The sequence below is a fragment of the Rhinatrema bivittatum genome, chromosome 2, assembly GCF_901001135.1.
Source record: "Rhinatrema bivittatum chromosome 2, aRhiBiv1.1, whole genome shotgun sequence".
NCBI classification, from domain to species: domain Eukaryota; kingdom Metazoa; phylum Chordata; class Amphibia; order Gymnophiona; family Rhinatrematidae; genus Rhinatrema; species Rhinatrema bivittatum.
Genome location: NC_042616.1, coordinates 528,214,411 through 528,228,976, shown reverse-complemented (window position 1 = coordinate 528,228,976; position 14,566 = coordinate 528,214,411). Strand labels below are relative to the sequence as shown.

At 46.7% G+C, this 14,566-nt stretch overlaps 1 protein-coding gene across 4 annotated transcripts in view; it reads right to left on the bottom strand.

Annotated features, from left to right (window-relative positions):
• The window catches only part of SLC66A2 (solute carrier family 66 member 2), a 202,314-nt gene extending 191,855 nt beyond the window's left edge, over positions 1 to 10,459 (bottom strand). The window contains exons 1-2 of one of the 4 annotated variants that reach the window (XM_029590814.1): positions 10,107 to 10,459; positions 6,883 to 7,188 (exon numbers count right to left, since the gene is read on the bottom strand). In XM_029590814.1, coding sequence (XP_029446674.1) covers positions 6,883 to 7,085 — 203 coding nt within the window. In that variant the 5' untranslated portion in view covers positions 7,086 to 7,188; positions 10,107 to 10,459. Of the gene's footprint in view, positions 1 to 6,882; positions 7,189 to 9,715; positions 9,979 to 10,106 lie in introns of those variants that run through there. The other 3 variants (XM_029590811.1, XM_029590813.1, XM_029590812.1) reach the window with 3 other exon arrangements.
• Between the last annotated feature and the right edge of the window lie 4,107 nt (positions 10,460 to 14,566).

The window sequence follows — 14,566 nt, the reverse complement described above, 5'->3', positions numbered from 1 at the left end:
AACATACTGCACAAAGGTGCCAAGATAGTTCAGCCCCTCCAAAGCCAAAGTAGGATACTTCAGGTTGGCACCAACCCATGCGATTCAGGAATGACAATACCTGCCGTATATATAGCCCAAGTACCTGTCAAAGCCCTCTTCCAAAACCCATACAGTTGTGCTGTATGCTGTAATAGATCGAAGGGGGATATGGCATCCCTGAATTAAGCAACACCAAGGGGCTCCACCAATCACATTTCTCAAACATAAATGAATAGCACATGACACATCATGGGAAGCAAACTACCAGCATAAAAGCCCTCACATCAACAGCACAAGTTCAGAGATGAGGATACATAGCCGATGAGATATGCAACAATGGAACTCGCGTAGAGAAATACATGTATCCATAGACCATGCGGTAGCACAACCACATCCCCAAGTGTGGGATTGCAAGATCTGCATGAGACAAGCTTTGACATCCCCAGTAGAGGCTTCTGTAATGCCTCTTGGCAGGCCATGTGTAGTGACATAGCTGCCATGTTCCTGCAGTGCTTCAGGTACCAGGTGAAACTGCCCTTAGGGAGGAATAATGGGAGAGTCATATTGAAGACTGGCATACTAAGATACCTGGACAGAACAAGGCATGAACAATACGAGATAGGGCAGATAGCAGAGATATTGCTACAGGGTATCAGCAGTCACCCAAACAGCATTTCTGTCACCCTCTCAGTGAAGAGGGTGACAGAAGACCACAGTCACGGACAAAAAACACTTTAGTACTTCCCTCTGCCAGCCCATCTTATAGCACCCAAATCGGGGACAAATCCCCATTCTGGAAAGAAAGTGTGAGATGCCTAGAGTAAGTGATTCCCACAAATGCATCTATAAATCACATAGGGTTAGGTCTGGAACTTGCAGTAAGAATTAATAACTATTATATAGTGTGAGGTTGCAAAAGTCATGGGATCTCACAAACAGCTTGTAGCCATATAGTGAACCAGGGAGATGAAACTCACGTTTGAAACAGAGATGGCAACATGCTCACAACACTACAGTGTCTCTTTGCCAGGTACCTCTAGAGCTTGCCTACCTGCACTAGAGTCTAGACTAGGGATGAGTACAAATCACGTTTAAAATTCACCTGCCAGAAGGTAAATTAACCACAAAATAGCACCAATGTTGCATAAGTTATGTCATCGCCTTGTCGAACACTCAAAGAACAGTGCTGCCTTGAAATTAACTGCCATTAGCTGAGCTAACTGTTGTGATGCTGCTCGCGAGCCTAGCCGCAAGCAGCCTCTTACCTCCACCACCAGTCTCTCCCGACGCCGTCTCTGCGGCCTGGAGGCCGCTGCCTGTGCTCCGCGGTGGTCGGAGCTGCCGCTGTTCAGCCACTGCGGCCCGGAGGCCGCCCATGCCAATTTCCTGCTATGAGTGTTGCCTGGATTCCACTTCATCCTGAGTTGTAATCTTGCTGTCGTCTTTCCACTCACCAAGAATCCTCATCCACCTAGTTCCCTTAGCCTGTCCTTGTGTGGATGTTCCAGGTTCCGGGGGCCAGCCTTAGCCCATCCAGCGGACCCTGCCGTCAGTGGACCTGCTAGGGCGCCAGTCGCGCTGGGTCACTGAAGCCTCTTCCGGCTGGACCTTGCCTTGTGAGCCGCCCGAATCCTCTCTTCATCCTAAAGCCTCAGTCTTGCCTTAGCCTTGTCCACTCGCCTAGTATCTTCGTCCCGACCATGTCTCCAAGCATCTTCATTCCGACCATGTCTCCAAGTACCTTCGTCCATGTCTTCATCTTGTTCCAGTACCATCGCCTGTCCTCGACCTCTGTGCGTCCTGTCGCATCTGCCGTTTCCAGGCGGCAGGTCCAAAAGGGCTATTGAGTGGCCGGAGGGCTACCCCAGAGACCAGCATTGCATTGTTGGGTCTCTTCCAGTGCGTCGAGGTTCGGCAGAGGTCAGGGCTCCCGGTCTTCAGCCTGTCCGCCTCAGCTTGGACACGTCTTGCCTGCCTCGGCGCTTCCTCGGAGCTCCTCTGCAGTCGCGCCGTGGTGCAAGGGCACAATAACCTCCCCGGAATTGGGACCGCTCCCGAGCACTCCCCCAACACTAACAGCTCATGGCAAAGCAATTAGGCCTGTCCTAGAACATGCCTACAGAGATCTATTATATGTACCAGAACTGAACAGGTAGAAGACTATCAGCAGAGACACCTGACAGGCTAGCACTTCATTGTCCTCATTCCTAGGAAAACCTGCACAATACCGAGGCTCAAGATGATGCAGCAGTCTTCACTGAAGATGTGATAAATAATGCTGCTGGTCAACTCCATGTCACTGCAAACAAGAATCATAAGACTTACAAACCAAAAGCTGACAGTAATTTCAAAACATCACATCAGTGCATTGGGGCCCAGCATGTGCGTGCTGTCCGCAGCCAAGAAACACTTGTGCTACCCGCCAGGGGGAAATCCCCCATGGTGATGAGGGCCTGGATGCCATAAATGACCTGCTGAAGGACGAGAATGGATGACACTCAGAAAATGCTGACTTGCAAGTGCTGGGGGTGATAAAGCTGGCTGCTGCCTTCTCAGAGGACTGACCCATGACCTTCAGATTATGATACTGACACACTGACTGCTGTGCTAAGACAGCACTGGGCCCCCGATACTGAAGTCCAATAGCGATTGATCACTATCTGTTCAAGGCAAGAAGGTGTACAAAGAATTGTTTGAGGACAGAAAATGTTTTAACAGTTCTTAGCACTGTTGGCCACCATGTGAAAAGAAGAAAGTTGGGTTCGCTATCCTCTGCTGCTGGAGCATATCCCCTATTGGGCATATCCGAGCACCCTTAATGCTGCGGGAATGAGATGTATTTAACTACAGCCTGCAGATGAAATTGACTGCAATATCTTAAATACCAGGCATGAAGACAGAATGACTCCAGCCTGTATCATCTGAAAAGCAGGGAGTGGATGCCTATAAGATAGAAATACCACTAATAAATGTACTAATATGACTGCACGCCGATGCCAAAAGTTTGAAAATAAGACTATACAAAATAAGTCTACATAGAAATGCAGAAGGTGGGAAGTCAGAAAGGTGCAAGCAGCAGGCTCAGTTAGGTACCTTGGTTGCTGCATTTGGCTGACACAGCTCAAAAAGTCAGAATGAGTCACATCCCCAATACCAGGCTCTCTCAGCCTGGGAATAAGACAGCGGCTGAAATTACTTGATGCAAAGGTGCTAAGCGCAATGTATGTGTTGCAGAAAGTGGGACCTAGCTATCCATGCCCTACATACATCTCATTAATTACCACACGCCAGGGCTCATGCTGTACCTAGGAAAGGTAATTAACGATGCACATGTCCTCAGCCCAGAAATCCTGCACTTTCCGGAGCAAGCACTGGTGATCTTGCTGCAAAAGCCTGGGTGCGGGCCTGTATATGAACATTGGTCAGCAGTGATTTTCCATGGCTCGTTGTCTATGTAACCAAGGATCTTATGCCCTCACTTTATTCACCTATTCGGACCCTGAAGATCTTCAGGTATATAATCTCCCGGTAGAGGTGGTTAAGACGAAAATAGGAAATGTAATTAGAATAAACACAGAAGATCAGTAGTGGATAATGGAAGGAAATGAAGATAAGAGATAACCTGTCCTGGAGTGCCCTGCGCAGCTGCCGACCTTGACGAAGGGCATGGGGTAATCTAATTGGAGCGGTAGTTACAACCTCAACAGAATTAAATAAATTAAAAGAAGGAATAAATAGTGCTTGCTGTGCTGATTGGATGGGCTTTTTTTTTTTTCTGTCATGATTTAAGTTACTATCAGGCCGATACAGAATGGTGCGTTCAGCCGAGTGCACCGTTTAGCCGAACGTTTTTGACGCGCTATTATTACCCCTTATACTATAAGGGGTAGTAATAGCGCGTGGAAAACGTGCGGCTAACCCCCACCCCCACCCCCGAAACTAATAGCTCTCTTCACATGCAAATGCATGTGGATGAGCCAAGCCGCACATTTTACTCTCAGAAATTAATGCCTGCCCAAAGGTAGGCATTAATTTCAGACGGCACCGAGCAAATGTACAGAAAAGCAGAAAAAACTGCTTTTCTGTACACCCTCCGACTTAATATCATAGCGAGATTAAGTCGGAGGCCCCAAAAATTAAAAAAAAAAAAAAAATCTGCCCGCGGGTTGGAAAACGGACGCTGAACTTTGCCGGCGTCCGTTTTCTGAACTCGTGGCTGTCAGCGGGTTCAACAACAGACGCCAGTAAAATTAAGCGTCGGCTGTCAGACCTGCTGACAGCCGACGCTTCCGCCAATGAGGCACAAGGGACGCGTTAAGTGCCCCTAGCTCCTCCTTATTAGCGCGGGCCCTAATTTAAATAAAGAATCGCGTGCCCAGGAAAGGTGCCTGAGAGAGGAGAGGGAGACGGGTGGGAGAAAGGGGAGGGGTGGGAGAGAGGAGAGGGGAGGGTGAGAGAGAGCATGGGATCTGAGAGCGCGGGTGCCAGAGAGAGGGAGCCTATATGAGGAGATTGTGAAGGAGTGTGTGTGTGAGAGAGATCGGGAGCACGTGTGTATGAAAAAGGGATCGTGTGTATGTGAAGGTGCTAGCCTGTGTGAAGGGATTGCATATGTGTGAGAGACATAGGTAGCCTGTGTGAAGAGGCGCATGAAAGAGAGACATAGGTAGCCTGTGTGAGGATGTATGCGTGAGAGTGAAAGGGAGCTTGTGTGGGTGTGTATGCAAGAGAGAGGGACCATGTATGAGGGGATGTGTGTATGTGTGCGAGAGAGTGAGAGAGCCTGTATGAGGGGCAGTACTGAGAATGGGGTCAAACTCTGGGACTGGCGATAGAGTGAAAGGGGTTAAGCCAAGAGGTGGAGGGGAGAGATACTGGCAGGTGGAGGAGTTGGGGCCTGAGAGGACAAAGTGACCAGGGGAGTAGGGAAAGCGAGTGGAAGGGACACTCTTACAGTGAATTTCTAGGGAAATTCTGTTCAAAATATTTAAAATTCTGCATCTCTAAGTAATAACTTTTTTCTGTATTAATTTAAAATGTAATTACTTAAAGACTGTCATGTAAATTGGGTTATTTTGACCAATATAAAGTTTGCAGAATTTTAAGTTTTTGTGCGCAGAATTCCCCCAGGAGTACAACTGTTTTGACCTTCCCCCCTAACCTGGGATGAGGGTTGGCTCCTTTAAACAAATAACCTCTGTGCTCACCAGGAAAATAAAGAAACATACCTGCTTCTGTCATTATATAACGCTTGTACAGAAATCTCTGTACAGCATCAATATAAACGGAAGCATTGCTGGAGGAAGAAATATACATACTGTTTCAAAAACGTGCCAAAAGTCACATGACTCCAGAACACCAATGAGAGAAGTCAGAGATTCAGCCAATCAAAAGAGGAGAATAGAAAACCTGTCAAAGCTACATTTCATATATATACAAAAAACAGCATGGTGTTCATAAACATAGGGCTGAAAGCTACAAACGCAGAATCAATATCTTCAGAGATCCCCTTTTTTTTTTTTTCAAAACACATAGAAACAAAAGACAGGAAACAAATTACATATATACAGTCCGATTCAGTAAAGTCTGCAGGAGAGCGGGCAAATGCCCGCTCTCCAGGCGCGCGCACAGGCCACTGGCCTGTGCACACGATACAGTATTCAAATGAGGCCCGGCGGTAGAAACGGGCAAAAGGAGGCACTAGGGACACTAGCGCGTCCCTAGCGCCTCCTTTTTGACAGGAGCGGCGGCTGTCAGCGGGTTTGACAGCCGACGCTCAATTTTGTCGGCGTTGGTTCTCGAGCCCGCTGACAGCCACGGACTCGGAAACCGGATGCCGGCAAAACTGAGCATCCGGTTTTCGACCCGACAGCCGCCGGGCTACTTCAAATTTTTTTTTTTTTTTTTTATTTTTTTTACTCTTCGGGACCTCCGACTTAATATCGCCATGATATTAAGTCGGACTTAATATCGCCATGATATTAAGTCGGACTTAATATCGCCATGATATTAAGTCGGAGGGTGCACAGAAAAACAGTTTTTACTGCTTTTCTGTGCACTTTCCCGGTGCCGGAAGAAATTAGCGCCTACCTTTGGGTAGGAGCTAATTTCTGAAAGTAAAACGTGTGGCTTGCATTTGCATGTTGAGGGCGCTATTAGGTTCGGCGGGTTGGACGCGCTTTTTCCGCTCCTTACTGAATAAGGGGTAAGGGAAAACGCGCGTCCAATTGCAGGTTAACAGTGCGCTCCGTTGGATAGTGATTAACATAAAATTAATGGAAAGTTAGGCAGAGTGTAAAATAGGGGCAGATTTTCAAAGGGTTACATGTGGAGCTTACGCGCATAACCCTGAGAAAGTGCCCTATTTTGCATAGGCTCGGCGACGTGCGCAAGCCCCGGGATGTGCATATGTCCCGGGGCTTTGAAAAAGGGGCGGGACCGAGGCCTCCGGCACAGCAGCCAACAGGCATAATTAAGACAACAAAGGTGGGGGGGGGGGAATTTAGGTAGGGCTGGGGAGCGCGGAGGGAACAGGGAAAGCCATCGAGGCTCCCCTAGGGCTCGGCGCGCGCAGGATGCACAAGTGTGCACCCCCTTTGCGCACGCCGACCCTGGATTTTATAATATGCGCGCGCATGTTAGAAAATCTGGCCCATAATACATAAGCAGTGATTATTATGCAACTTTTGCAAATAATGGATCTCTAACTGTGACTGCTGCACTACTCACTGTTTTCCTATAAAGAACCCAAAACATTGTTTCCAAATTTTACAGCAATATTCTTTTCATGCACAAATAAAAATAGTTTGGTCTATTTTCCACAGCAAACCTTAAAATACATTAACATTAATACAAACTTACCAAAAGTGTATTCTTAAAATGTTTGCTACCAGCAACATCAGACAGACGTAAGTGGAAAAACCTTCTGCATTCTGTGTCCTTTTAATGTCTCTGTACTGGGGGATGTAAGGTACCACCCCTCCAAAGACCATAGCCCCAGCTGCCCCCCAGGCCACCAGCTGGTGCAGGAGCAGAAGTAGCCACTCCAAGTCATCTGCCTCCATCCTCGTTCCTCAGTTACTCTGGATTACTCTTCAGCAAACAATAATCTCACCCTGGGGCAGCCTACTGCCATGGCTCAGGTGACAGAGACCAGCCTCCTCCAAACTGCAAAATAATAAAAAAAAAAAAAAAAATGAACACAATCAGACATTGTCTGCAAAACCCTATTGCTCTCTCACAGGTCACCTGGGCACTAACTGTACAGCATGTGTGCACACACTACGGGTGTGCAGGTAGGAGGCAAGGTGAGCATATGTGTACCATGGCTATGTAGGTCATAACCAGTGTGTGTACCACAGGTGTACTTGTACTATAGATGTACAGGACATAAGCAGTGTTCAAGTACCATGAGTAGGCAGGACATTAGCAATGTGCATAACACAGGCAGTGAATTCACAGATGTATATGTATAATTGGTGTACAGAATGTTGGCACACCATGGATGTGCAGGATGTATGCATTGTGTGTATGTCTCCCATGACAGTGCAGAAAATACAGTGTGTGTGTGTGTATGTGTGTGCACATCTCCCATGGGTGTGCTGGATGTGCAAAGAATGTATGAATACTATGAAGGTGGAGATTGTGGGCAATGCGTATGTATATGTTTGTGTGCACTACTAGTGTACAGATCATGAGCCAAGCATGTGTATGTATACTATGAGTACATAGGATGTAGATAGAATGTAAATATTCTATAGGTATGCAAGGTGTAGACAGAATGTGTGCAATTATATACTAAGAGTATGCAGGCCATGGGTGGTGTGCAGGCAGATACATATGCACAACCTGACTGCCAGCATATATACTGGCCAAACAAGTGGCGGTCAATGTATCTGTGCGTATACACTGGGCGTAAAGGTGGCAAATCAGCGTGCGAATACAGTGGTTGTGCAGGTGGCTGTCGGCGTGTGCGTAGACACAGGGTGTGCTGGTGGCAGACAATGTGTGTATACACTAGATTGCAGGTGGTGGTCAGCATATGTGTATACACTAGATGTGCAGGAGGTAGTTATTGTGTGTCTATATACATTGAGCATGCAGGTGGAAGTGCATGTGTATACACTGGATGTGTAGGTGCCAGTCAGTGCGTGTGTATGTACTGGGAGTGCAGGTGGGGGTTAGTGTGTGTATATGCTGGGTGTGCAGGTGGCATTCAGAGCATGTGTATACACTCGGAGTGCAGATGGCAGTGAGTGTCTGGGTACACCCTGGGCATGCAGGTGGTGGTCAATACATGTATGTATGCTCTGTATGCACTGGGTGTGCAGGTGGCGGTCAATGTGTACATACACTGGGAGTGCAGGTGGCGGTCAATGTGGATATACTGGGCATGCAGGTGGCGGTCAGTGGGTGTGAATAAACTGGGCATCAGGTAGCGATCAGGGTGTGCATGTATATACACTGGGCATGCAGGTTGCAGTCCAGGTGTGCGCATACACTGGTTGTGCAGGTGGTCAGTGTATGTGCGCATATACAACGGGCATGCAGGTGGCAATCAGAATGTGTGTATACACTGTATGTGCAAGTGGCAGTCATGTGTAACCACTGGGCATGCAGGTGGTGATCAGTACGAGTGTACACACTGGGAGTGCATGTGACGGTCTATGTGTGTGCATACTCTGAGCATGCACATGGCAGTCAATGTATTTGTGTATTCACAGGGCATGCAGGTGGTGGTCAGTGTATATGTATACACTGGATGTGCAGGTTGTACTCAGTGCATGTGTGTATTCACTGGGCATGCAGGTGGTGGTCAGCACCTGTGCATACACTGGGCATGCAGGTGGCAGTCAGTATGTGTATACAATGGAGGTGCAGGTGGCAGTCAGTATGTGTATACAATGGGAGTGCAGGTGGTGTCAGTGTGTGTGTGTATACACTGGAAGTGCAGGTGGTCAGCACCTGTGTTTGCATTGGGCATGCAGGTGGCAGTCAATATGTATGTGTATACATTGGGCATGCTGGTAGGTGGCAGTCAGTGTGCGTGCGTGTGTATACACTGAGTGTGCAGGGTGTGCACGTGTATACACTTGCCATGCAGGCAGTGCATGAGTGCATATACACTGGATGTACAGGTGGCAGCAAGTGTGCATTTACTCTGGGTGTACAGGTGGCAGCGAGAGTGCATGTACACTGGGAGTGCATATATATATATATATATATGTACTGGGTATACAGGTGGCAATGAGTGTGTGCATACACTGGACCTGCAGGTGGCGGTGAGCATGTGTATATATACTGGGTGTTCAGGTGGCGGTCACTGTATGCATACACTCTGAGCATGCAGGTGGCGGTCATTGTATGCATACACTGGGAGCGCAGGTGGCAATCAACGTGTGTATACAGTGGGTGCGCAAGTGGCGATCAAGTATGTATACACTGAGCGCACAGGTGGAAGTGAGTGAGTGTATATACACTGAGTATGCAGGTGGCGGTCAGTGTGTGTATACATTGGGAGTGCAGGTGGTGGTGAATGTATGTATTCACTGGGCGTGCAGTGATGGTGAATGTATGTATACCCTGGGCGTGCAGTGGCATCCCTCCCTTTGCGCAGACACCACGGGACCCGAACACAAACCAAACACGACCACATCCCCCTAGCACTAGAACATGGGGAAGATGGAGAGAGCACCGGAGATAGAAGAGTCATCCTCTCCTCCAGGAGTTCAGCAGTTTTCTTTCTGTTTCTTTGTCTTGGGTGTAAATCGAAGGCAGTAAGGAACAAACCCAACCGCTAAGTTGTCTGTCGGAGAGACAGCTTGGCGGGGACTTCGCTGCCGGGTCTATATCCCTGCACGGGCGGGGGCTCTTCTGCAGAGAAAGAGGGAAAATGCAGCAAGAAACTCCCCCGCTGCTCGCAACTTCTTCCGCAACAGCTCCAGCCTCACAGCCGAGAGAGCTCTGGCGTGGCGGCTCTGAAATCTGGCAGCGGCACCACACACACACACACCCTCCCCCCTCCAGGAAGTGCCCTGCACCCCGCTCTCTCTGACATTCCCCTCCCGCCGCCATGCTCCCCTTACCGGTCCCGCCTTAGGACGGCCTGCAAGCAGCAAACAGGACCCCACGCTCCCCTCCCGGAACCGGCCGAGCGAGGGCCAGGAGCAAGGACAATCCCTACCCCTCCCATCTGTGGCGTCACAGCCAGAGGAGGACCGCCGGCTCTGTGACATCACAATGAGGGCCCGGAAAGAACGCCGAGTCGGCACGAGCTGCCTGCTTCTCCTCCCCTCTCCTGCATATTCAGCAGTGGGAGGCTCTGGAGTTCTAAGAAATACTGGAACGTTATTTATTTATGTATTTGATAAAATATCAGAGTCAGCAGAATGGAGTGGCCCTGTCAGCGTTTTGTACCACATGGTATCAGAACAAGGGTACTTCAGGGAGTAGGGGCAGGCATTAGTCTATTTGATTCTCTCCCCACCCCAACGAAAAACGTGTTCAGCTGCCCCTGTAAAATATCATGTATCTGAACAATATATTAAAAAAAAAACAAAAATCGCCTGCTCTTCATACCTGGGAATTTGATTTCCAGGTGTCCCGAGATTAGTAGGGGAAGGGAGGGGTCAGTATACAAACTTTCTCCTTTCTTTTATGTATATACCCTTTGACAATATTCCACACAAATGAGGACTGCCAAACTTTTCACTCTATTTCACCAAACATATTTCAAGACTCAGGGAATTAGTATCAGAATATTTGTGCTCAATCGTTTAGGCTCTTGCCCTTACAGGGCTACAACCATATTCATGGCAACAACAGCACTTGATTGTTAACCTCATTTACCAATTCCCATTAAAACACAATTTTTATTTTTCAGTTTTTAAAAAATGCACATTAATTTACTGTCACTTATCTCTTTTCTTTTTTCAAAAACACTCCGTAGATCCTCTAATTCCTTCCATCACCTCCTCTCGTGACTCAAGACTGACACTGCTTTTGTGACTATTAAAACTTTTCAACCTCCCAACATTGCAATGTTTTGGTGGCTCATCTCGCCTGCTTCAGGGGATTCCTCTCATTTAGTTGGCCTCTCACAGCTCCTCCCTGCGAGTTGGCCTCTCACGGCTCCTCCCTGCGTTTCAGACGCCGTTTGGTTTTTTGTATACATTGTGAGGAGAGAATAGCCCTAAAAACAGAATTATTGGTTTATACTCTTTGACATGCACGTTCATTTTCTCTCACATGCTTCCTCACATACATGTCCTTTCTCATACACATGCTGTCACACATGCTCTCACGCACACATGATCTCACTCATGCTTTCTTACACACATATGTTCACTATCATGTCTGTCACTTTCATACATTGTGTCACACACACCCTTGAATGCTCTAACGCACACACATGCTCATTAGAGTTGACAACTTTCAACTGTGAAATTCCGAACACCTATGTCCTTCCACTTTAAACTTTTATTACTTTGAAAACTGTACACTAAGAAAGGCACAACCAAATGATCCAAAATGTAATACCTATAGCATTCCATTAGAATAATCAGGGAAACTCTAATTACTTAACAACTGCCATCTCCACCAACAGTGGTGTAGCCATGGGTGGGCCCGTGTGGGCCATGGCCGGCCCACTTTGGACTCAGGCCCAACCAACCAGGGCTGCCTGACACCAGAGCAGCAATGTCAACTGGGGATCCCATCCCCACGACGGCAAAAAAGAGGACCAGAGCTGCAAGGCCATTGCGGGATCCCATCCCCGCAATGGCGAAGAGAAAGGCCGGAGCAGCAAGGCAGTTGCGGGATCCCATTCCCGTGACAGTGGAAATAGGAGTTTGACTGTGCCAAACCAGGCCACAAGAACCTGGCAATTACCCAAACACTAAGGAGATCCCATGACTCTGATGCAATTAATAGCAGTGGCTATTCCCTAAGTAAATTTGATTAATAGCCGTTAATGGACTTCTCCTCCAAGAACTTATCCAAACCTTTTTTGAACCCATCAACACTAACTGCACTAACCACATCCTCTGGCAACAAATTCCAGAGCTTTATTTTGCATTGAGTGAAAAAGAATTTTCTCTGATTAGTCTTAAATGTGCTACTTGCAAACTTCCTGGAATACCCCCTAGTCCTTCTATTATTCGAAAGTGTAAATAACCGATTCACATCTACTCGTTCAAGACCTCTCATGATCTTAAAGACCTCTATCATATCCCCCCTCAGCCGTCTCTTCTCCAAGCTGAACAGCCCTAACCTCTTCAGCCTTTCCTCATAGGGGAGCTGTTCCATCCCCTTTATCATTTTGGTTGCCTTTCTCTGTACCTTCTCCATCGCAACTATATCTTTTTTAGATGCGGCGACCAGAATTGTACACAGTATTCCAGGTGCGGTCTCACCAAGGAGCGATATAGAGGCATTATGACATTTTCCGTTTTATTAACCATTCCCTTCCTAATAATTCCTAACATTCTGTTTGCTTTTTTGGCTGCTGCAGCACACTGAGCTGACGATTTTAAAGTATTATCCACTATGGTGCCAAGATCTTTTTTCTGGGTGGTAGTTCCTAATATGGAACTTAACATCGTTTTCCCTATGTGCAACACCTTGCACTTGTCCACATTAAATTTCATCTGCCATTTGGATGTCCAATCTTCCAGTCTTGCAAGGTGCTCCTGTAATGTACCACAATCCGCTTGTGATTTAACTACTCTGAATAATTTTGTATCGTCCGCAAATTTGATAACCTCACTCACCGTATTCCTTTCCAGATCATTTATATGGATCCGGGAAACTACAGACCGGTTAGCCTGACTTCAGAGCCAGGAAAAATAGTGGAAAGTGTTCTAAACATCAAATCACAGAACATATAGAAAGACATGGTTTAATGGAACAAAGTCAGCATGGCTTTACCCAGGGCAAGTCTTGCTTCACAAATCTGCTTCACTTTTTTGAAGGAGTTAATAAACATGTGGATAAAGGTGAACTGGTAGATATGGTATACTTGGATTTTCAGAAGGCGTTTGACAAAGTTCCTCATGAGAGGCTTCTAGGAAAAGTAAAAAGTCATGGGATAGGTGGCAATGTCCTTTCGTGGATTGCAAACTGGCTAAAAGACAGGAAACAGAGAGTAGGATTAAATGGACAATTTTCTCAGTGGAAGGGAGTGGACAGTGGAGTCCCTCAGGGATCTGTATTGGGACCCTTACTTTTCAATATATTTATAAATGATCTGGAAAGAAATACGACGAGTGAGATAATCAAATTTGCATATGACACAAAATTGTTCAGAGTAGTTAAATCACAAGCAGACTGTGATAAATTGCAGGAAGACCTTGTGAGACTGGAAAATTGGGCATCCAAATGGCAGATGAAATTTAATGTGGATAAGTGCAAGGTGATGCATATAGGGAAAAAAATAACCCATGCTATAATTACACAATGTTGGGTTCCATATTAGGTGCTACAACCCAAGAAAGAGATCTAGGTGTCATAGTGGCTAACACATTGAAATCGTCGGTTCAGTGTGCTGCGGCAGTCAAAAAAGCAAACAGAATGTTGGGAATTATTAGAAGGGGAATGGTGAATAAAACGGAAAATATCATAATGCCTCTGTATCGCTCCATGGTGAGACCGCACCTTGAATACTGTGTACAATTCTGGTCGCCGCATCTCAAAAAAGATATAATTGCGATGGAGAAGGTACAGAGAAGGGCAACCAAAATGATAAGGGGAATGGAACAACTCCCCTATGAGGAAAGACTAAAGAGGTTAGGACTTTTCAGCTTGGAGAAGAGATGGCTGAGGGGGGATATGATAGAGGTGTTTAAAATCATGAGAGGTCTAGAACGGGTAGATTTGAATCGGTTATTTACTCTTTCGGATAGTTGAAAGACTAGGGGGCACTCCATGAAGTTAGCATGGGGCACATTTAAAACTAATCGGAGAAAGTTCTTATTTACTCAACGCACAATTAAACTCTGGAATTTGTTGCCAGAGGATGTGGTTAGTGCAGTTAGTATAGCTGTGTTTAAAAAAGGATTGGATAAGTTCTTGGAGGAGAAGTCCATTACCTGCTATTAAGTTCACCTAGAGAATAGCCACTGCGGTTAGCAATGGTAACATGGAATAGACTTAGTTTATGGGTACTTGACAGGTTCTTGTGGCCTGGATTGGCCACTGTTGGAAGCAGGATGCTGGGCTTGATGGACCCTTGGTCTGACCCAGTATGGCATTTTCTTATGTTCTTATATATATATATATATATATATATATATATATATATATATATATATTGAAAAGCACCATCCAAGTACAGATCCCTGAGGCACTCCACTGTTTACCCTTTTCCACTGAGAAAATTGACTACCTGAGAAGGCTACAGGAACACACAGAGCCACTGGGGACTGAAGACACAGGAACACGGAGACACTGGAACAGGAGAACACTTGGAACACAAAGGCAAACTAATACACCAACAGTGTTGACCCGATTGCCAAGGCGAGGTCCTAGGGACAGGGCCTCGCCTTAA